We start from the raw sequence: 24,378 nt of genomic DNA, 5'->3' as shown, positions 1-24,378 counted from the left end.
TGATTCTTCACCTGCAGAGGAATAGTGTCACTGTGTAGCCAGTTAATGATTGAGATGGATCATTTGATATAAAATGGCCTCAGAGGCTGCCCGCATCATGTCCCAGACACTTACTCCCTGTTGGCTAGCTGTTGCTCAGGATATTCTGACGGTCTGACACAGATGTTACAAAGCTTCCCCAAAAGTAAAAGGTGAAAATAAAGAGAATGGTTGACTCATCTGTTACCGACGTGGAGGGCCCGTTACTAGGAATGGTTTAAAAATGGAAACCGTTTTTCCACAGAAGTGTTATCCTTTTTTCATTGAAAAGTTTCAAAATTAAAAATTTTTTACCAACTCTATTTGTTATAAAAAATATATATTGTCCAGGATCATTGCTTTAACTGTCCCTCTTGCCCCATGTTAAAAATCTGCACTGTATATGTATGCACTAGGGATATTATTCTATTTTGACAGCTCTGTTAGCACACAGAATTCTGACAGTTTCTAGACCATCTATCCTAAAATGGGACAATACTAATTTCCTTTGTAAAGTACTTTGAGATCTATAGATGAAGATATGGATAAGAGTAGGAATTATTATCATCCTATAACTGCTTAGGAAGGATATATATATATCCACAAGAACCAAAAGGTAAAAGTTGTGGTGAGATCTTCAGTTGGTAATCTCAGAAAACAGAGTTGAACATGAGCACTGCTAAAGCAGGGTGTGTCTCTCCCAGTTCTAGGCTGCACACTGTAGGCTTTATTTTGTGATTTTCCCAAGAAGGCTCCAAAAGGTATAAAATAGTTCTGTAGATCCACTCCGAGGCATTAGGGGTAATACAAATAGTAATAAATAATAATAATAATAATTAAGAGGATCCACAATGGCTTCTTGATAACTATATAACAAATTGATTTTTAAACACCTTTAGTGATGGATACAATGACAGCAGTGGGCCATCCCCTGAGGGCCTCAGCTAATGTAAATTGGCATGGCTTCACTGAAATCAATATACGTACACTGATTTACACTACCCGAGGCTCTGGTTTCCTCTGTCTAAATGCTTCACCAAGTTATTCAAAACTTAATTAAGTTGCACTCTTTTACACCAGTGGGGAAATTGGCCCCTAAAAAGCAGCTATGTGGTTTTCAGTTTTTCTGCAGTCCACATAAGGAGCGCACTTCTGAATGAGATCCAAAAGGCATTTGGATCTTTTCACCTCAGATTGAAAGACCCTCTGACTATTTTGCAGCACTCTACCATAGCAGAACTGGTTCATCAGTATTAACAGGAGTAACCAAAATACTTTTTACAGAGAAAGTGAAAGGATATGACTTGAATACTAATTAGAAAACAGATCGGCTGAGTAAAGAGGTGCCTTTTTTTTTTTAATCCTAACCACACTTCAAAGTTCTAGGATTCAGTCCTGTCCCCAGTGAGTTAGTGGAGGCTTTCCCATTGACTTCAGTGGGAGCTATAAGGAAGAATAGAAAACTTTCTTTGGAAGACAAGTATCTTACAGGAGGTGACTGGGTAAGACTGTTGTTCCTTTTCTTTTACTTCATCACCTCTAGTTTAATTACAGCTATTAGTATGAGCTATTTTTCATGTGCTGTACTCATACAGCACTGAGGACCAAGTTGAAACCACTTTACGTGTATGAATAGTCCCATTGCTTTCCTTGGGGTTATTTGTGTGACTAAGGTGAGCATATTGTGACCCTAAAAGAGCAGTCAGATCCCCATATGTCATGTAAAGTCTCCTGTATGGCAGCTATTTGATATGAGGCTTTTATGAAAGGGAGCGGTTAGAGCTGTGGCCTGGGACTTAGGGGGCATGGGTTCTGTTCCCCAGTCTGCCATTGCCCTACTAGGAGACCTTGGGCAAGTCACTGCCCCTCTTCATGCCTCAGTTGTCCCATTTGTAAAACGAGGATGATGTGTAAAGTGCTTTGAGATCTACTGATGAAAATCTACCCCGTTACCACTGTTATGAAGAGTCAATATATGACAGTGCTCCACAAGTACAGGGTGCTTATGTATTTTTCAGTTCTGATGGATTAGATTTCTGCAAATGGCCACAAGTGTCCAAATCAAAAAGGACTATGGATGCCTGAACATCTGCTACAGACAAGAGATCTCTCCAGGCCCTTTGGATGTTACAGATGACAAATTACCCTCAAACATTTTTCAAGAATCTTAATTTAAGGAGGGAGAATTTCTTATCTTCCATAGTAATTTAGAGCCCGGATGCTCTCACCACTCTTGATTAAATGAGCAGTCTATTAAATGTCCTAATTCAGCAAAACACTTGCTTAACTTTACAATCTTATTGACTTCAACTGGACTACTCACATGCTTATAGTTAAACACAAGTCCAAGTGCTTTGCTGAATTAGGATATTAGAGGGCTGTTAATTTCAGCAAGAGTGGTAGAACCATCCAGAGAGTCAGACAAGATTTGAGCAACATGTATACTTTGGTAAAATTGATCACATCCTTATGCCCAATCTGCTTTGATATTAGCAATTTTTGGGAAAAATAACAATCCAACCATTTTTGTTCTCAGGTGAAAATATTTCACATCTCTAAAGTCTCCATTTTCTCCAGTGAATATGGATTTTAAATGTCTTCTAGAGTTTTTAATCTATTACGTACCAGAATTTTGCAGGTCTCTAATGAACAAAACAAATGTACAGCGCTTAAAAATAAATAAATAAAAATCAGAACAGGTATCATGGCTGGAACTTTGCCACATTTGTTCTGTATACTTTGGAATATTTTATTATTTTACTCTGAAAGTATTGAGACATCAGAACAGTTTAAGTAGCCAGTCAGCCAGGAAAGTAGGTGGAACTTGAAACAAATCCTTAGTGATGAGTAATCAAGGACCCTTTGTCCCTAAGTTACCAATAGGATACTTGACCCATCGAAGGTTTATATGTATTATTTTAACAGCGCAGATGCATATTGTATGTATGCACAGAGAAGTAAAAGGGCAACATCATTATTTGTTTTTACAGTAGCACCAAGAGGCCTGAACTGAGATCAGGACTCCGATGCGCTAGGTGCTGTACATATGCCTGGCAAGAGGCTGTCCCTGCCTGAAAGAGCTTGCACTTTAAGTAGACAAGACATACAAATGGTGGGAGAAAGGAAGTTTTATTCCCACTTTACAGATGGGTAACAGAGGCAGAAAGAGATTAAATGACTTGACCAAGGTCACACAGGAAGCTAGTGGCAGAGCGGGGACCTGAACCCTTATCTGTTGAATACGTTAACCACAAGGCCATCCTTCCTCTCAATAATTCCTTGACCCAAATGGGATTGTATAGGACAGACCATCAATCAAGGCAGAATTTGGCCAAATGGCTTTGACCCTGAGAATTTACAGTTTAATTCAGATGTAAATGATACACAGTTGAAGTGGTTCTGGTGAAGGGAAGCAGCAAGGAGATCAGCACTGAAAGGCTCTGATTGAAAGAGAGGTCACTTTACACATAGGAAGAAGTGGGCAGTACCAAGTTTAGGGCACGGTGTGGGGAAGAGGAAACCTGTGCAGCCAATGGAAAGAAAGAAACAAGTAGGTAGCAGTGGGGCTCAGTAGGAGACAGTAGAGAGACCAAAAGAAATGAGCACAGAGATGTAGGCAGGGTGGAATTGGGCAACACCTTGATGGGAAAGAAAACAAGATTGAATAAAACTAAGAAAGGAGATTTATTTAATTTTTCTTAGGATATAACAGGATTGGGACACTTTTTCTGACCATTCAGATACACAACTTCACAATTAAACATCTAATTTGCACACAGAGTCATCCTGTTTTTCCACATGCAGATTTTGTAACACAGTACTTATGTAAACTGTCAAGCATGTTTGCATATTTCAATTACCTGATTTGCATGCTAAATCCCAGTAATTGTGTGTACAAATTAGGCACTCATTTCTTTTTGCACAAAAATGCATAAGTAACTCATCCTAAATGAGGGACCTAGGTTTTGTTTACACAAAAAGTAGCAGTTACAAACCAAATTAGTAAAACCTATGCAAAATCCCTGTGGTGGATGCTCTTAAATTGATTTAAACCTGGATTACATCAATTTAGTTTAAACCGATTCCTTACTGAATGAAGCTAAATCAATATGCAATAAATGAGTATCCACACAGGGGTTTGCACCAGTATAACTAAATGGTTTTAAAAACACACACCTTTACCTGTAGACCAGGCCTTCCACATCTCTAGTCTTTTCACAATTATCATGTTAGAGAACCTCCTGATACAAGTTCTCCATTCAAAACAATAAAAATATGGTGGTGGATGAAAGAACAGATAGGATTTTAGGTATCTACTAGATAACAAACTTCAGAGAAAGAGACTAACTTTAAGTTGGGTTATGCTTAAAGGAATCTAATTATCTTTTCAACAGAAGATTTTTTTAAATGTCTATTATTTATTATTTGTATTGCCCTAGTGCCCAGTAGCCCTGAATCAGGACTCAGTTGTGTTATGTGTTGTACAAACACAAAACAAAAAAGACTATTCCTGCCACAAAGATCTTGCAATCCAAATAAACTGTTACATGACTTCTACAAAAGGTGCTGTCCATGCCCAAGTTATATATAACTATGTAACAAGTTTTCCACGCCAAAGAACAGTGTTGACTAATAGGCATTTGAATCCAATGTAGAACTCGACAAGCAGCATCTTTAAAGACAATAATTCAATAAATCAAAGGGGATGCATTTGTGCACTACCCAGAAGTCAAAAATCTCTAATTCATTCTGCAGTTTAATGGGCACACAGAAATATGGAATTATATATGCCCCAGTGATCAGCTAAGACTGAATTGGAGTCAGTTGTCACTCAGGTGAGAGACCAGATGTGTTTAACTGGCATGATAAAAAGGTCTTATATTTCACTAGGTGAATTGAACATCCTAACGTGGCTATTGGCCAGTGTTAGAAACATTTAACGAGATCACATTTCACTTGCCTTCACTGACATTGTTGTGAGTCTTAAATTATTCCTATAAAACAACCTTCTATGTGTAAACATAGATAAGAAATACACTGTATATGTCAATCAACAAAATGAAATCCATTACTTCAATTGATTTAAAATACAGCACAGTTATCATAGTGGAGAAATATCTTTGTACCCTGACAGCAAGGTGAGGATATAGGCACCCTTAACTATACAGAAAGGCTTGGAAGCACTGGCTGTTCAAAAGCAGTATAGCAATTACTGGAGTTGTCAATGCCTAAGGAGAGATCCTGCAGCCCTTGCTTTTGCCAGTCTTCCATTGAAATTAAAAGGAGCTCTGCTTTGACAAGGTTCACAGTGTTAGATCCCAGATCAGAGGGAGTTTTACCACTGGACCGACTAAGAATTAAATATGGACTTCAAGATCGGGCCCTATAGGAGTAACCCACCTGATTCAAATTTAGCTTTGAAAATCAAAGTAAAAAATATAAAATCCAATTTAATGTTAGTCAGTAATCGATCTTAAGAGGTCATTGTCAAAATAATAAGTTAATTGTCAGACATGCCATTCAGCACCCAAGGATCTGATCTCAGAATTTCAGTCCTCTCCTGCGGCATCAATATAATCTGCCTTGATACATTGCAAAAGCAGACAGACATGCACTTGGTATAGTCTACAAAAGCAGCAATTGTCTCAGCATTCCTTCCCAATGGTAACAGGTACAATAGTCTACAGACAGGGCTCTTGGTAGTTAAATGCTGCAGCACCTGCAGAGATCAATCAGAAATTTATTTGAGAAAGATTAGAGATTAAAAATAGCCATATGCTGAATGACCTAAATTTAATTCAGCTTGCTGGCAACGTGTGAGGGGGGAGGTATTTGAGGACATTTGCTGACAGAATCGTATTTGATATTTTTTGTTTTTTTAATCAGAAAAACAACAGAATTAAAGAAACAGCATAAAAATCTAAACTATACAAGAGGAAATGCCTATTCAAGAACCAGCCCACCCCAAAAAGAGACTTGGTGAAGATAACAACCACCACCCGTACACCCACCCGTCCAACCCACATACACATACAAGCTTTGAAGTGCGCCCTAAGGGATAACAAATCTATTGGAGCAAGGATCGTAAATTCCAGAGTTGAACGTCTTTTAAAAAAACAAAAAACAAAACCCTGCTGCCAGCCTCCTTCCTTTTAAATCAAGGAGCTGCTAGATTCAGTTCTGCTGCCAATTGCAATGTTCCTCATTCCGGCAATGATAATATTCCCTAGGTCTAGAAAAATATATAATACAGAGTCCATCTTGGGCCTGGGTCTGAATTTAGTCATATCCCAGCATGTTGGCGCCTAGGGAGTACAGTGATAGGCAGATTAGACAAGACAAACTTTAAATGAAATACAACTTCAAAATTATAGGAGAAAATATTCTGGACCAGATAGATTTTTAGGCCAGATTTGCTGTTGTTTGTCTGAATCCTGAAGAGGATTTTTCTCATTACGATTTCCTCTGAATTGCCATTTTTAAAAGTCTAAAAGTAGACTGATAACAACAGATACCTACATCAGCAGGCAGTTGTGAGGCTTACTAAATTAATATATTCAAAGCACTAAGATCCTTCGATGAAAGAAGCTAAGTAGTACATAGTATAATTAGTATGTATTATTAATAAACCTCTGGCACACTGATGGGAGAAGAGACTTTTGTCTCCCAAAAGTTCTTACATTTGATATGAAAGACAGAATTAAGACAAAATTTAAAAAGCAAGTAAACAAAAATGCGGAGCTCTTTATTCCACAGTAGGTTGCAGGTTCTTCTGATAAGAGAATCTAGAACCATCACCATGTAAATCATCATGCTACTTTTCTCTCAGGTTTTTGAGGAATACACAGAATGGAATATGATAAGATACAAGGGGTGTTGTTTTGCTCTCTGTCATTGGGGTGAGTGAATAGAACTACTCTGAGAAGTTGTAAACAGATCTTATTAAATGCACGATCCTCAGTAAGGTTAAAAACCATATGGTGTCAGAGAAAAAGTGCTCAAAGCAATGGCTGGATGCTTTGATACAAACAGGAACATTAAAAAGAAAGTATGAGTCACTAGGTTTAAACCCTGTGCATGCCCAGTAGGATCTAGATATTTTGAGAGGTCTGAAGATACTCAGCCTGTGGTGGATTCTCACACAATTTTATAGAAACGCTAAGCTCTCTTTTCTGACAAACCTGCCTCCTAAGTGCTCATGGGTAGGATCCTGCATCACTGGAGAGGAAAGATGTTCCAGTGACTAGGGTGCTACGCAGGGATTTAGGAGATTATATGGTGATGGGGGCCATATAATAGATGGCCATTGAAGTCAATGGCTATTGGATCAGGACATATACCACCATATTTAAATGGCTGTTTTAAACCCAAATACACCCACTTCTCTATGTTTCCATTACTAATTTAATAAATGTGAGTGAATCAGTTACTTCAATGGAGCTATGCTGATTTACACCAACTGAGGATCTGGCCTACTGTATTTACAAGAAACAAATAATTCCCCAGGAACGTGGAAGATTTGCAAGTTCTTACTTAGATTTTTGCTTTATCGTTATTGCTCTCTTGATCTTAAGATGAGAAGTCTTGAAAAAAACAATGTCAGAGAAATGTGAGAACATGTCTGGAATCCAGCTTGGCAATCACAGAAACCTAGATTCTACCGTGCTCAGGGCAGAGCCATGATAAAGTTTGGAAGTTTTGTAATTAGTCGCCGATAAAGTCAAGCATGTATACGAGACTTCACATGTCATGAAATTTCCAATGGAAGTTCTAAAGTTAGTCCTATAATCTAATGCCTGTATTTCAAAAGCCTTTGTAGAAAGGCTTAGACGGGGAAACCTTTGATAAATTATTCAACTTACTCTTTTAGCAGAATGATTAGTTTAAAAAAAATGTAGCCACAAGGTATCTTAATTATAGACACCAATATTTATTTTAGTGTTGTACTTTGAAACGGTTTCACTAATCATTGCCAATCAGAAAGTATATTTGGCATTTATTCTATTTACATAACACAAATGACACTTAGAAATCCAATTGTTAGAAGATGAGGGAAGACAGAAATTAGTGACAGTTTGTGAATGGGAAAAAAAAAAGTTAATTTATAACAACTATTATTCACAATGAATCAACCAACCAGCTCTTACATCTCCAATGCTAATATTAATTTTCCTACACTCTCTGTATCAGTTCTGGCTGGGATAAGGAATCAAAGTCAACCTTTGTGTGACTGGATGCAACTTCATAGACAGCTGAATTAAATAATCTGGTCACCCTGTATTCAGCCTATCAAGCCACATACACTGCAACTGTTGAGCATCCTTCTAATTCATATGAAGGATGTTTTATCAAAATAAATGCTCTCGGTGGTATAGGGGGACGTTATTCCCACTTAACAGACCAACTCACTGGAAAGGCCTTTTGATAACAGTATCATAGGTAGGCTTTATCTGTAGAGTCTGAATGTCAAATAATATGAAAATATATTGATTATAGTATAAAACAAAGCTGTGGCCTTTGAGTTTTTTTTACTGTATTTGGAGAAAGGGATGGGGGAGGGGAGGAATGCAGCTTGCTACTGTTATAAAAAAATGTTCTTAGTTAAGTGTAATTACCTCAACTGTGTAACATCTTCCTTGAACAGGTTAATGGATTTCAGTGTTTGATAAGGGCTTCCATATGGAAAAAAAATCCTGTAGAAATTAATGATACATAAGAATATTTCCACCAAATTTTTGAACTATTCTACAGGATTTAATTAAGAATTATATCTCTATAATAGAATTCCATAGGATGGTTGTAAAAATCTATCAGTATAGAAAGGATTTGGTTCTATATTAAATGTAATAGGCTTTTAGAGTAACTTCTGTACAACCCTATTAAATTTCTATACAATTTTTCATTCCCTATTAAGTTCTACAAGATTTCTCCATAAGGGCTGGAATCCTTAAACTAGGTACAGCTATATGAAGACAAAGATGGGCTTAAAACTGCCTTCCCAGAGTAAGGACATTCAGAGGACAGCAAACTATAATTTCATCTTTGGTATATCAACTAATGTCTTAGTATTACAGACCACAGATTAGGTAAAATTTGGTACCTGGAAAACTTGTCTATACTAACAACAAAATCATGTTGTGGGCAATGTGGTGTAGTAGTTACAACAAGGCACTGTGTGGCAGAATTCCTGGCTTCTCGTCCTGGCTCTGCCACTGATTTGCCATATGCCCTTTGGAAAGCCACCTAATCTTTTGATTCACTTTACAAATGTATAAAATGAGATAATTGCACGCCACAGCTATGTTTCAAGGTATAAACATCCAATCTTTTCAAAGCACTTTCAAAGCTTTGGTTGATAAGTGCAGACATTATTATAGTAAAAATTAAATTAAATGTTTAAATGTTTCAGTTAAATTCAGTGGGTATTTTACCTTCAAAGAGTCGGGTTTGGACCCTTGGCTGATACCATGAGAGATAAGGAACTACCATGCTTTGACTATCTCTATATTTGCATTTACTATGGCTATGTCTACACTACCGTGGTAAATTAACCCAAGTTACACTATTCCAGCTACGTGAATAGTGTGTGCGTGTGTGTCTGTAAAAGTAAGAGGGAAGAAAACTCAAAGGCTCTGCATAGGAATGTCTGGCTCTTTTGTGGAGTCTCTCTAGGCTCTGGAGCTAAATCCCTGCATTAAGATTCAGGACGAGTACTGCCGAGTCATTCTGGTAGATATATCCAGTAAGCTCCAGCAGGTTTCAGAGGAAACAGAGAAAACTAGGACACAGGAGGACCTGGGGGGAAAACCACAGGAACAGCCAAGCTTGGGGAAGATTAGGCTGAGGTTTGTGTTGTGTTATTGTACTGAGTTACCAATAAAGGGAAACCCCAGGGAAGGAGGGAGTTTGGACACTACCTCAGAGCTCAGAGTAGCAGCCGTATTAGTCTGTATCTGCAAAAAGAAAAGGAGTACTTGAGGCACCTTAGAGACTAGCTGTGTGCAGGGTACAAAAGTTAAGAGATACCAGAAACCTAGACATCTGAAATAGAAGTGACCTATTAGATCATGTAGTCTGCCTGTGCTGAAAGAGGTATGTTTCCTGTCTCCCTTGGTCAGAATACAATTTTTATCCATTGAATTTAGTGGGAACAAGAGATACCAGCTTCTTTAGACAGGACTAATATTAATGTGTTAACCATACTGATTGGCCACATTTGCTTCTACTGCCAGGTACCTCCATAGAATAAATCATATTGACTGTGTTTATTATAAGAACTAAATGATCAGCTGTGAACTTTCACTGACATAAATATTTTGCCATTAGTAATAACAACTAGAATACTCTTGTAATTGTGAAAGTAGCATTGGATTATTCTGCTTTACTAGTTAGGAGAAACGTAAAGGCCACCCTGAATCAAAGGAATGGACAATAGAATCATCTGATAATTTGGTGCCAAGTTTATTCCTAACAACCAATAGTGGGGACATTTATCCCAGCAAATAAAATGAATTAAATTAAAGTTGTTGTTATAAATGGACAGGAACTGATTTCTACACAGTTTAAGGGTGCTATTGCATACTCCATTTGGCATGCAGCTACAAATACGATCATGCACAAATCAAGTAATCACATAGTCTGTTGACCAGAACTGGCAATCACTGCATGCAATTATCTGGTTTACACTTGTAATTGCTCAAATTGCATTTATAGATTATGTGCATCCGATGAAGTGAGCTGTAGATCATGAAAGCTTATGCTCTAATACATTTTTTAGTCTCTAAGGTGCCACAAGTACTCCTTTTCTTTTTGAGGATACAGACTAACACGGCTGCTACTCTGAAACCAGATTACATGCATAACTGCATGCCTACATTCTTTAAAAATCTAGCTCAAAATTCTTCTCATGAACAACAATCAGTGATAAACATCTGCAGTTAGAGCTGGGCAAAATTTGGAATTTCTATGCCCCAGGAAATGTTGACATTAACAGATTTTTATCCCAAATTGGGATTAAAAATTGAAATTTTTCATGGAATAGAAATTCTGAATTGCAAATGTCAAAAGTTTTCATGTTGCCATTTTTGATCCAAATATTTTGACATTCCCAAAATCAAAATGTTTTCATTTGTTGAACTAACCCCAAATGCTTCATTTTGAGTCAGTTCAATGTTAAACCGCATTTTTCCGAGCCTAGTGGGAGCTGTAGCTCGGGAACTGGAGACCTCCATTCTCCCCTATGGCCATATTCCTTTGCTGGAGCGTCATATGACTCCGTGATGCACCACACCGAACTTGGTCAGCAGGAAATCTGCATTACGCCATGGGAATGCAGGGAGCTCGGCCCATAGGACCTAATGCGCCTCCCAGAAGGCAATACACTGATAGGGAAATGTAGTTTAATGTTTTACTGAACTCATCCTATATGGAACATTTCAAATCTGTTCAACAAAATAAAATGTTCCAATTCAAAATAAAACTGACCCAAAACAAAATATTTAACTTTCATTTTCCTCATGGAAAATATATTTAAAAAAAAATCTGCAAAATTAAGGTTTTCCCACAGAAAATGTTTATTTAACAGAAACTGCATTTTCCATCGGAAAATAATTCTAATGGAAAATTCCTGATTGACTGCAGATAGAGCCATTTTCACTTATGCCAAAATGCAAATTATTCATTCAAATACAACCCTGATGGAAGGGGGCATAACCCCCTTGGTATCATCAGAGTTGAATTTGGCTCACTGAGGGTAAGATAGGCTTGCCACAGGAGGCTGTAAACTCCTTGCAGCAGGAAACAGACCTTTGATGCATGTGTGTTTTGCCCAGCATGGGGCACGTTCCTGGCATATAACAATAAGTACATTTAAATAAAGACCCCATTTTTATAAACATGGCTACTTGGCTCTGGCACTAAAGTCAGGTTCCCTGCTGCTGAAGGAATGAAACCAGAGTCTGGGAACCAGCTGAGTGAGTTTCTAAACGGGGCTGTTGAAAGCACAGGAGACAGTAAAATATAGCAAACAGTGTCTGGGCAAATGAGAAGAAGGATAAGGAAGGGAGAAAGCTTAGTGCAGTGGAGAATGAAACAACATTTATGGGAGAGGAGGACTACTTGTGGCATCTTAGAGACTAACAAATTTATTTGAGACTAAGCTTTTGTGAGCTACAGCTCTCTTCATCAGATGCATTCAGTGGAAAATACAGTGAGGAGATTTATATACACAGAGAACATGAAACAACGGGTGTTACCATACACACTGTAAGGAGAGTGATCAGGTAAGGTGAGCTATTATCAGCAGGAGAGCGGGGGAGGGGACCTTTTGTAGTGATAATCAAGGTGGGCCATTTCCAGCAGCTGACAAGAACATCTGAGGAACAGTGGGGGGAGAGGGGGCGAAATAAACATGGGGAAATAGTTTTACTTTGTGTAATGACCCATCCACTCCCAGTCTTTATTCAAGCCTAAATTAATTGTATCCAGTTTGCAAATTAATTCCAATTCAGCAGTCTCTTGTTGGAGTCTGTTTCTGAAGTTTTTTTTGTTGAAAAACTGCCACTTTTAGGTCTGTAATCGAGTGACCAAAGAGATTGAAGTGTTCTCCGAGTGGTTTTTGAATATTATAATTCTTGACGTCTAATTTGTGTCCATTAATTTTTTTAAGTAGAGAGACTGTCCAGTTTGGACAAATGTACATGGCAGAGGGACATTGCTGGCACATGATGGCATATATCACATTGGTAGATGTGCTGCTGAATGAGACCTTACCTGATCACTCTCGTTACAGTGTGTATGGTAACATCCATTGTTTCATGTTTTCTGTGTATATAAATCCCCCCACTGTATTTTCCACTGAACGCATCCGGTGAAGTGAGCTGTAGCTCACAAAAGTTTATGCTCAAATAAATTTGTTAGTCTCTAAGGTGCGACAAGTCTTCCTTTTCTTTTCGCGGATACAGACTAACACAGCTGCTACTCTGAAACCTGTCATTTATGGGAGAGATTTTCAAAGGCACAAATGGGAGTTGGTGCCTAAAAGCCCTTCATGATTTGAAATTTTCACCCCTGAATATTTTGTACTTCTATACCACCTGTTATCTAAGAAACTTAGCATTAGCAAATAAACTTCACAATCCCCTCCCGAGACAGACGCTCTCATACAGATGTGAACCCAGAGAAGTTAAGTGACTTGCTCAGCAAGGAGTAGAACCAAGGAGTCCTGCTCTCCATTCCCCTGCTCTAACAGCTAACCACACTCCCTGTGAACAAGGTGAGTGTTGGCTGCAAACATGTAGGATTCAAATTGCACTGACGAACGCTAGTGAGGTAGATATGGAGCAAAAGCAGAAGAGAAGCGTAGCTAGCAGCGTATCTTATTTGCTGGTTCAGTTACATATGCACATCAGGTAGTTTCACAAACAAATAACTAATTAGATATATTTGCATGTGCAACTGCAGTCATTTCACAACCAAATTAGACATGCAATTGCACAATTATCCTGACATAGAAATGTGGCTTATAATGTGAAAAGAGACTGAGTTAATAGCATGCATAACCAGACAGAGGGCTCTAGTGAGGTGAGAGAACATTTTTGGTGCACATCAACGGAAACATTTAATTTTGATTTCAACATCTCTTTTTTTCCTTCAAGTCTAATTAGCTTAGATTTCAAAACAAAACCATGTTTCAAATGGAAAACCCAGAATGTTTTGTTACAAAAAATGTCAAAACAAAACATTTTGTCAACTCCAAACCTTTTTTCTAACTTTTTTGAGTTGGGAGATTCACCGACCTTGTTTCATAAACGCTTTTGTTTTTCAAAAATCAGCAGTTTTCAACCCAAAAAGTTTAATGGAAAAATACCAGACCAGCTTAATTCTGGGGATTGTAATTCAGAGGAACTCTGGGAATTGTAGGCAAAGTAAGGTATTCTGGGAAGGTTCCCGGGGCTGGCGGAGGGGTATAAATATAAGCAGTAGAGAACACTGAAGGGAACAGGGCATATTGTTGGCTCTCCCCAGGAAAAGGGTCTAAGTGGGGTTTAGGAAGAGCCTGGGAAGAGACCTAGAGATACAACTGAAGGACTGGGAAATGTACCCGAGGAAGGAATGATGTTTGGGGCTAGAATAACCAGCAACTGGGAGGAGACATGGAGAGGGCACCAGCTGCTTATGTGTCTCCACCAAATTGCTGTGGAAGAAGCCCAGTGGCAAAACTGTCAATGGCCCAAAAAGGAGGTGAATCAATGCACCAAGGGGTAAAGGCTTTGGACTGATATTAGATTTCTGTTTACTTTGGTTTGATGAAGAGTTAAATTAACCTCATAGAGGGGGGGAAACAAGGCAGTAGCCACGTTGGACAAATGAAGAAGGTAAACCACAGCTACAAGCCTTCAGGTGAGCAAAAAAGTTAGACAGCCTTGCTTTAATGGAATGAGCAGGCATATCACCTGGCAACCTGGCTAAGAGATAGGAGATACATTATGGGAGTGGGAAGGGGAGAATCTGATATACTTCTAGCTGCTGGTAGAGTGATGAATTCATACATAAAATGCTGGAGATGAATGAGAAATGGATGTATCGTAATTTGAAGACATTTATAACTAGTTGTGTGTAAAAGCAGAATGTTACAGAAGTAGCATCTCAGATGGATTTTTTAACTATTACTTTTGTTACTATTATAACAAGGAAAAAAGAATTTATGGACGAACCTCATTAATACCAATGTAAGGCATTTTGAGATTAACAGCATAGAGCAATGGGCAGCTGAGAGAAAAAAGCTGCTGTATAAATTCTAGAGGCATGCATAATATGATTACTGAATTGAAGCTGCATGTTTTCAAGGATAAATCTGATATTACTGCAATAGCAGAAACATGGTTGAAACAGGGAAATACATGGAAATTTAGCAGACCAGAATGGAGAGATTTATACTCCTAATAAAGCAAAAGTGAAGGGCAGCAAAAGAGAAGGATAAATATTACAATATGCAGAGAAGCTTTTTACAGGCAGGGGGATGTGGGTGATTTTGACGTGGTACTCTAGCCCTGCGGGGCAGAAAAAAAAATAGATAAAATCAGGTCATGCTCCAGGAAAGTCTATGAGAAGATCAGAGGTTTATATATTTTCCATGGGACACTAATTGTTCTGATATTGATCACGGTATGAATTTATGAAAACTAAAGAAAAAAGTCCTTTCTTCTTTAAGAGGCAGGAAGACTTATAGATATTAAGGTCAGAAGGGACCATTATGAACATCTAGTCTGACCTCCTGCACAATGCAGGCCACAGAATCTCACCCACCCATTCCTGCAATAAACCTCTCACCTATGTCTGAGCTATTGAAGTCCTCAAATCACGGTTTAAAGACTTCAAGGTGCAGAGAATCCTCCAGCAAGTGACCCATGCCCCATGCTACAGAGAAAGGCCTCTTCCAGTCTGCCCTGGAGGAAAATTCTTTTCTGACCCCAAATATGGCAATCAGCTGAACCCTGAGCATGTGGGCAAGATTCACCAACCAGATACCCAGGAGAGAATTGTCTGTAGTAACTCAGATCCCACTCCATCTAACATCCCATAACAGGCCATTGGGCGTATTTACCATGAATAGTTAAAGATCAATTAATTGCCAAAATCATGTTATCCCATCATACCATCACCTTCATAAACTTATCGAGTTTAATCTTGAAGCCAGATAGGTCTTTTGCCCCTACTGCTTCCCTTAGAAGGCTATTCCTGAACTTCACTCCTCTGATGGTTAGAAACCTTCGTCTAATTTCAAGTCTAAACTTCCCAATGACCAGTTTAGATCCATTTGTTCTTGTGTCCACATTGGTACTGAGCTTAAATAATTCCTCTCCCTCTCCAGTATTTATCCCTCTGATATATTTATAGAAAGCAATCATATCTCCCCTCAGCCTTCTTTTGGTTAGGCTAAACAAGCCAAGCTCCTCAAGTCTCCTTTCATAAGACAGGTTTTCCATTCCTCGGATCATCCTAATAGCCCTTCTCTCTACCTGTTCCAGTTTGAATTCATCCTTCCCTAAACATGGGAGACCAGAACTGCACACAGTATTCCAGATGAGGTCTCACCAATGCCTTGTATAACGGTACTAACACCTCCTTATCTCTATTGGAAATACCTTGCCTGGTGCATCCCAAAACCGCATTAACTTTTTTCACAACCATATCATATTGGCAGCTGATAGTCATCCTGTGATCAACCTCCTCGGTTACTTCTAATTGATGCGTCCCCAGCTTATAACTAAAATTCTTATTATTAATCCCTAAATGCATGACTTAACACTTCTCACTGTTACATTTCATCCTATTACTATTACTCCAGTTTACAAGGTCATCCAGATCCTCCTGTATGATATCCCGGTCCTTCTCTAAATTGGCAATACCTCCCAGCTTTGTGTCATCCACAAACTTTATTAGCACACACCCACTTTTTGTGCCGAGGTCAGAATTAAAAAGATTAAATAAGATTGGTCCCGAAACCAATCCCTGAGGAACTCTACTGATAACCTCCCTCCAGTCTGACAGTTTACCTTTCAGTATGACCCACTGTAGTCTCCCTTTTAACCAATTCCTTATCCACCTTTCAATTTTCATATTGATCCCCATCTTTTCCAATTTAACTAATAATTCCCCATATAAGGCTGTTTCTTATAGAGTTGTTTGAAAGGTCTAGATAGTCAGAGGATTTTCAGGTCATAATCTCTAGTAAAACAAACCATGTATGCCACTTAAACTTTAGCTGGTTTGTTTTGTAATTTATTTATTTAGTCAAGCTCAGACCAAATGCAGCCTCTGGTTTCTAGGGAAGTCCTAGTATCTAGACGGTTTTATGGCTTGGCAGACTGAGACCCTAAGAGAATGAATATTGGGCAGAGGTCACTGAGTGAGTGAATGGATCAGCTGAGATTTAATCCCCAGGACCTCAACACCAGGGAACTGCCAGACTTGAAGGATGCCAATATCTGACACACTCATGAGGTTCAAGTCCTGGAAAAGCAACATTCCCATCTGATTATTGGATGGCTGCTTTTAGGGAATTGCAAGTGAAACCAACCTTTATTCCCTTTAGAAAAAGAAAGAGCTATTTAAGAAAGAATCTGCAACTCAGTTGCATCCAGGTTAAATCCAAACAGAAGCAAGGGCAACAGAGGACAACGTGGTTAAGTAGGGATGTAGTGGGCGGTCCACTGTATAAGTAGAAGGCTTTTAAAAAATATAGACAAACTGGTAAGGAGGATTGGGAGATCCATAAAAATAAGCTGATGTAAGCTACAAGGATAATCAGAGGAGCAGAAGGAAACATTGACTAAAATTACAGTGAATATTTCAGCTAACAGTAAAGGATTCTGCAAGTATAGTCAGAAGAAATTGATCCAGTAAAGTAAACAGTAGGAATTAGAGGCAAGAGATAAAGAAAAAATAGAAGGTTTGTTTGTGGGATGGAGAGTAGTCTAAGGCTCCGACCCTACAAATACTTATGAACAGGCTTAACTTTTTGCATGTGAATAGTCCCTTTGCACACCACTGGACTAAACTGAGCTCAGTGGAACTACTCATACATATAAAGTTAAATGCCTGCGTAGTTCTTTGTAGGACCGGGGCCCAGTGCTGCAATTGTATTACAGTATTGTGGGGAGGAGTGTAATGTGCATGGAAGAGTGGAAATGGAGAGTATTTATAATATACATCTCTACAGCACTCATTACTAGAGGACCTGGTTTCTGGGAGGAGGGGTAGACAGCCCTTCTTGAGGCAAACAAAGTGTTAAGAAAAGGTAGTACACATTTCTCAAGTCTTAAAGAAAATGACATCAATAATTAGTGAGACATAAACTGCTATTTTGAAAAGTTCTCTGATACCAGCTCCGATATTTGGAGGCTCTCAGGGGACAGGATATTAGCAAATCTAATAATATTATTCCTATTTTATTTAGGCACTAATATTGCTCAGCATTGTACAAGTCAAATAAGACATTTCTTGCCCTGAGGAGGTTACAGCATAAAAGCCAATCAAAGATTCAACATGATATATGGAGAAACCTAGAGGAGATGTTAATTTAATATGTTTATTTTTAGCTCATTCATGCAGTCTCTTTCTCTCTCTCTCTTTTTTTTTTTAAATTGATTAAAGATCCCACTTCTTCCCTCATAGACCTACCTCTTACTTTAATGGTGTTGGGACCAGGGCAGAACTGGGCCCAACACGTCTAACAGATATACTGCAGAAAGTTATTCTAGATTTGTTAGGTTAGGTGTTGTGGAGAAAATATTAGAATAGAAACAATGAGGAGAGATTTAGTTAGGGAGCCCGCCTTGAAAAACTTAACCTGATTAGAACTTGTTCCTTATCATCTAACTGAGAGATAGTGCAAAGCTGACAAAGGCAAACCATGCAGAGGCAAGAAGGAGGGTTAATGGCTTGTTGACAAAGTCCGGCATTGGCTTATACAAGGGCTCATGGTGCAGAAAGTACAATAGTTTGTTGAATTATTTTAAAAATTGCTTAAGCAGGAAACTGCAACCAATTTATGAATGTGACATTTAATTGGAAAGAATCTTCTACTGAGGAGCCACAAATCCAGAGACTAGAAAGAGTCACTAGCACAGATGAGAATTCTACTGACTAAGAAGGAGATTTTGGGTACAGAGGAGAGAACTAGAAAAGAGGTTGTCTAAGTATTTCAGTCTAGCCCAACTGTAAAATGGGGAGGGAAGAGGGATGAGACAGGAAATGCTGGTTTGTACCAGTTGAAGGACACTTTGGTGATAACTACTGGAATAGATTACTATGGTCCCCTTTCCATGGGAAAGGTTTGAATGCCCTGGAGAGGGCACGATGCTGGCAAAAGCAGAAATAGTCTCATTTTAAGAGGAAATGTGAAAGAGGGTGATGCTAGCAGGTCACCTACTCTATTAGAAGGACTTGCATGTATGCAATAGCTGGATGAGGTGAGGCAGTGAGTCCAGATTCAGAGAATGCAGTCTTAAAGTGATGATAACTGGGCACAACTGTTTGATTCTGATAATAATGGGTTAGACCCCCAAATCCTTACTCAGTCCTTTCCATGGCCAGCTGCCCAGTGACTTCAGTCAGACCTTGACCTGTGTCAGAATTGGGCCCAATAAATACAATAGATGGATGAGCTCTCAAGGAAGGTTATCAAAGCAAAGAGTACAAACCCAAGAGCAGCGAGTGGAGAAGTATCCACAAGCAAAGAGGCAAAGGTTTCACTAGACCTAGTGGCCTTTTTCTGCCTAATCTAATCATTAATCATATCTCTTTTCCTTGCTACAGTTAAAGTGACTAGAATCTGTATTTGTCTTCAAATATTCCAGCAGTTCCCAGGCAAATTACATCATCACGTCAATTGTAATAGTGAAACATCAGGGGGGTAGTTTAACATGGGAAAGGCAATAATGCATTTGCAATTCGCTCTAGATTAGTCCAAAGCCTGCCATGCTGAATCACTTACTCTGAGAAAATTCTCAGAAGATAAACCTAGAGTGTATTTCACTTATAAATCCCAACAGACACTTATTTGGCAAGAGTGACCCCCTGCTCATATACAATAAATCGTGAACTTCAACAGTCCCTAGTGGATTTTGAGTCAGTGCTACAGATAGCTAAGCACAAGGCCTCTGGTTCAGGATTCCATAGCTGTGCCAAAATATGCGTATACATTATTAACATCTTCAGCACAGTGTTATCTGTGCCATTTGAAATAAAAAAGACCTTCTGGGTCTCCGTCTTTCATCAAAGCAACACACCTTTCCTTTTCCCTGCCAGAATAAATCATTTATCCCACACACACTCTCTTCAAACTATCTTCTCAGAACTTTAAAGACACTTTTGTTCATACCTGCAATAGAAACAAACCCATTTTTCAAAATCAGAAAACAAAACAAAACAAAACATAATCCACTTGCTACAGGGACAAAGATCCAATTTGCATGTAGAAATGTAAATCAATCAAAAAAGTATACATTTACAGAAAAATAGTTCTGCTTTCATTTTGCTATGCAGCAGTATTGCAGGAGTACTGGTCCCAGAAATGTCAAGCGTTCAATCCTTTAACGTTCAATCTCCTGTACTTTCCAATCCTTAATACTGCATTTCCACCTCTTTTAACCTTTATTTTTATCTCACCGGTTACAGAATAGCTATGTTTGTTTGCAGATGTTTCATCGCTAATGAAAATGCGCAGTTGCAAGGATATTCTCTAATGCGGAGCAGCTAATTAGCCGTCAACTATGACACTAATTTCTCAAAACTATGATATTATTTTCAAAGTATATTAAAATAGAACTGTTGGATCCAAGTGTAACAACTTCAAACCAAGCAGCATGTCAATCATCTATAAACAGTCAAGGAATTTCAATCGCACTGTATAGAGGGAAAAATTAAAATCTGTTAGAAGCAGGTAAGAAACAGATTTAAAACACTGTCCTCAGTAAAGCTGAAGACTAAAAGTGCATGGTACTTCCTTGGGGTGTTTGCATTTTACCCTGAAAAGTTAAGATAAGCCTTGAAAGGCAGCATTTATTAGTACAGCCATCCTTGCTTACCACTAGCTAGTTAGAAATGATTCTGAATAGCCTTATACTGGGCGATACACACCATTATATTTTTACTAGTTAAATTCAAGCTAGTAAAACTCATAGGAAACTTTATACAGCTCATTACAGTTTTGGACCAAGATTGGACATCTACTAAGATTGAGAACAAGCAGTAAATAAACCCTAACTGCTTCTCAGAGAACTTGAAAAACCTACATAAAACAGCCCATGCTTTAGATAAACTAATGAGGTTACACTTCTCACTGTAATTGTGCATCTGTTCCAACTGGCCTCTGAGGGCTGGATGGCTTCTGATGTTTACTTCCCTTTCCTCAACTCTTTCATCTACCCATAGATCATAAGAATTAATAGAAAATCTTGCCCTGTTTTGCATGAGAAGGGTAGAATTGTGTGGGAGGCCCTCCCACTCTCCCAGCCCTCCTTCCCCAATAAAAGCCTTATCCAGAAAAGCAGAAGAGCCATAGATTCCATGAAGTCCACTAGGGACTGGACTTGGCTATTATTAATCAATGTTACATGAAGCTGCTCAAACCCTGGGCACCAGTACAAAGCTTTAAAGGCACATACATCAAACAAACGTCCCCCTGTTTGCTTAGGATAGTTGGCTGCCAGGGACCCATTTCAGCCCCCACGGGCAATACTTATGGATGGCAAGCATTGAGCAGTAATTTGAGAAGTTACCTTGGCAGCTACTGAAGAGTTGGGCTTCTCTAGAAGGTCCCAGAGTTTTTTCCTCTTGTCGGCGCAGCAGGTGTTATCAAATTCCTCCCCTTCCCTTTCCCTCAGCGTCTCGGCTTCCCTCTTCAGCTCCTCGTTCATCTGTTCTTTCTTCTGGTGGTACCTGGCCTGGCAGCAGGACTCCAGGTAGATCTCGTCGATCCCCCAGTAGTCCAGTTCTTGGCTGAAGGACAAAGCGCACATCTCCTCCATCATGTGCAGCTTGCCCGTGCGGTAGAAGTTCAAGATGGAAGTGAATGCCCCCGGGTGCCGGTCAAAGAAATACTCGTTCTCCTCCAGGTTATAGTCGTCACAGATCTCCATGAGGGACTCGTGCGTGTTGCAATCCCTCAGCTTGCCCAGCCTGGTCCGGGGCAGCCTGTCCAGGGTTCGCCAGAGAACTTCGTGCGCCAGGCCCCCCACGTTGAGTTTGACCCTCCGGGAGCAGGTCTTGCTCCTAACGATCTCCATGGGGTCTGGAGGCAAAGAGGTAGAAGACCGAGATCCATGCTTGTTCATGCCCGCGGGCATCGCTGCCTCTGGAAGGCTCCGCGGGGACGGGCACTCACGCTTCAGAGCCGGCGGGCTTCACCTGTTCTCCTTCCCCTTCCCCTCCATGCCGAAGAGCTGCAAGAGAGAAGCCAAAGCCGCACGGGTCATTCCCCCCTGCCCGCCGGCTGCGGGCGTTAATCAAAGCGGCCGATAGCCCGGTTCAGCGGCTCCAGCGCGGCGCCCGGCGGTGGGGACGCGCTGGCCGCTGTTCGGCCCCGTGGTGCTGAAACCGGCCCGCTCCGGGGAGGGGGGGGAAGCCGCTGTGCCCCCGGGGGAGCCGGCCCCAGGGGCAGGGGGCACCCGGCGCTGGGCCCGCCCCGGGGCGGGGAGGGGGGCGAGACTCGCGGGGTAACACGCGCCTTTTCCAGGGCTACAGCCAGCCTGGCAGAGGGGCCGCAGGCGAAGGGAAGGCGCTGAACGCGGCTCTGCCTTGGTTTGTGGAGGGCTGCGAGGAGTAAGAAACACAGATCGGGGCAATCCCTCCCCCCCCCCCAGCGGCTTTAGCCGGATTTGCGGAAGCCAGGAGCATTATTCGAGGCTCCAGGAGGCCAAGGGAGAGTTCTGGCCACACAGGCACTAAGCCCTGGGGGGACACGCACAGTTCCCCCGCACCGTGCACACAGCGCACCCTCCTGTGGGGACAGGCCCCCGGGATAGCCACGCCGGAAGCGAGGAATGTTTACTCAGCTCTAAAGTCATTACAGGAGCTATGTTTTCGCTTGGCTTCCCGATTGCCTCTCCCCCTTCCCCCGATCCCCCCGTTTTCTTTGGTTAAGCCCAGGGTTAAGGAATCGTGAACTTCCAAACAAAACCAAACCAAAAAAAGCCACAACCGTGTGTGGCGCTCAGCCCAAATCCGCCCGGACTGTGCTCAGAAACCTGCAAGCCTCCAGTCCGGTCCTTTATTCCTCCCCTGTTACCTGGTTATAAATTTAACCCAAAGACGTCAGGGCCCTAGGCTGCCGCTGAGGGTTTAAGCGATGACATCTAATTACGCATCCTGCATGAAATGCAACGTCCTCAGCATGAAGAAAGTCCGGGGAGCAGCTATCCTCGATCGGAGCCGGCATTGCGGAGCGGGTGCGGAGAGCGCTTCCAAAGCAGGAGACGGGGCTTCTTGCCACAAAGGGTGGGCGCCCTCCGCCCACCCCCCCCCCCCCCAAGATGCGGGGAATGGATTATGCAGGTAGGGTTAAGGGGAACACTGTTCCCAGCTAGGGGCTGCCTGCCTGCATGACTCGTTCTCTCGCTCAGCTCCAGATGCTTTTTATAACTCTCCGCTTGTGAATCTCCCGGAGGAGTTTGGATGGGGGGGGGGGGAGGAGGCGGAGGGCGGGAAGAGATGGATTGATTGCCAGTCACTTTAAACAACGCATTTCACATTTGGGAGACTCTCCCCCCATTTCCCTCCCTTCCATCCCACATAAATCAACGGAGGGTCAGTAAATAATAATAAACCCAGCACACGCTTATTACGAAAGCAGGCTGCCTTGCAACGTCCCCGGCACTGTTGCTTACACAAGACGGCATTAAAATATCCCAGTGAAGATGGGAAGCAGTTCACACTGTCCTCCATGCCCAGCCTTCCATCCCTATACGGATTTCAAGGGTTCACGGGCGCGCTCTTTCGCCTCTTGTAGCCAGTGCAGGGATCCTGGCAATCAATGACCGTGTCTTTAAACAGCAGCCGGATCTGCTCCTCGACTGTGACCCTGGCTAGAGCCATAAACTCCGGCAAACGCTTCTAAACCGGCGTTCCCCCTTTTCCCAGGCGAGCTGGGCTACCTACCTTCTTCGCCAAGCATCAAAGCCGGGCAGTCGGCGGAGAACAGGGAACCCAACGCGTGGCTACATCCTGCATCAGCCAGAAAGCGATCAGCAAGCTGAGGCCGTTTGCACTGGCTCCCTGGAAGCCCTAGGCAGACAGATCACAATAATATTCCAGTATGTCCAAGAACCCCGGGCTGGGAGGAGGGAAGCAAGGCAAATGGGTCCACACAGCCGCCTGAAAGCTGCTGATTATTCCCAGGATCCTTTTGCAAGCAGCTTCCCAAGGCCTGCACTTGGATGAGGCTCGCTCCCTCCGCCCCCGTCTACATTTCAAAATGGAGCCACGTTTTCTCGTTCTAAAGACACAGAGGAAAGCGCCTCTCTTTCCTTCTGCTGTCTCTTAATGGAGATCAACAAGTCTGGTCTGAACCTCCAGCTTTTCCCTGCAATTCTGGCCCAGCGTTGTTTAGAGTGAATGGGAAGTTGGAGGTTGATGAGAGGAGGGCAGCGCCACCACGAGCTGGGATGCAGCATTGCAGGAGAAGTTAACACTCGCCTGGCCTGGCTGTGCCCGCCTGGGGATGATTTAGAAGGCAGGAGCCTGGAAGAACTTTTATCATTGGAGTTTATGAAGAGTGTGGGTGAGAGAGATTCCTGAGCATTTCTCCTTAAGAGAAGCTGCACCTCAGGTCTTTTATTCACATACACCCCACCCCAT

General features: G+C 41.1%; 1 protein-coding gene across 1 annotated transcript in view; it reads right to left on the bottom strand.

Moving 5' to 3' along the window:
- The window catches only part of KCNB1 (potassium voltage-gated channel subfamily B member 1), a 209,225-nt gene extending 185,090 nt beyond the window's left edge, over positions 1 to 24,135 (bottom strand). Inside the window, exons 1-2 of the mRNA XM_038370444.2 lie at positions 23,680 to 24,135; positions 21,303 to 21,965 (exon numbers count right to left, since the gene is read on the bottom strand). Coding sequence (XP_038226372.1) covers positions 21,303 to 21,869 — 567 coding nt within the window. The 5' untranslated portion in view covers positions 21,870 to 21,965; positions 23,680 to 24,135. The remainder of the gene's footprint in view (positions 1 to 21,302; positions 21,966 to 23,679) is intronic.
- Between the last annotated feature and the right edge of the window lie 243 nt (positions 24,136 to 24,378).

The sequence above is a fragment of the Dermochelys coriacea genome, chromosome 13, assembly GCF_009764565.3.
Source record: "Dermochelys coriacea isolate rDerCor1 chromosome 13, rDerCor1.pri.v4, whole genome shotgun sequence".
Classification (NCBI taxonomy): domain Eukaryota; kingdom Metazoa; phylum Chordata; order Testudines; family Dermochelyidae; genus Dermochelys; species Dermochelys coriacea.
Note: the sequence above shows the minus strand (reverse complement) of the source record. Positions and strands in the feature narration are given on the sequence as shown.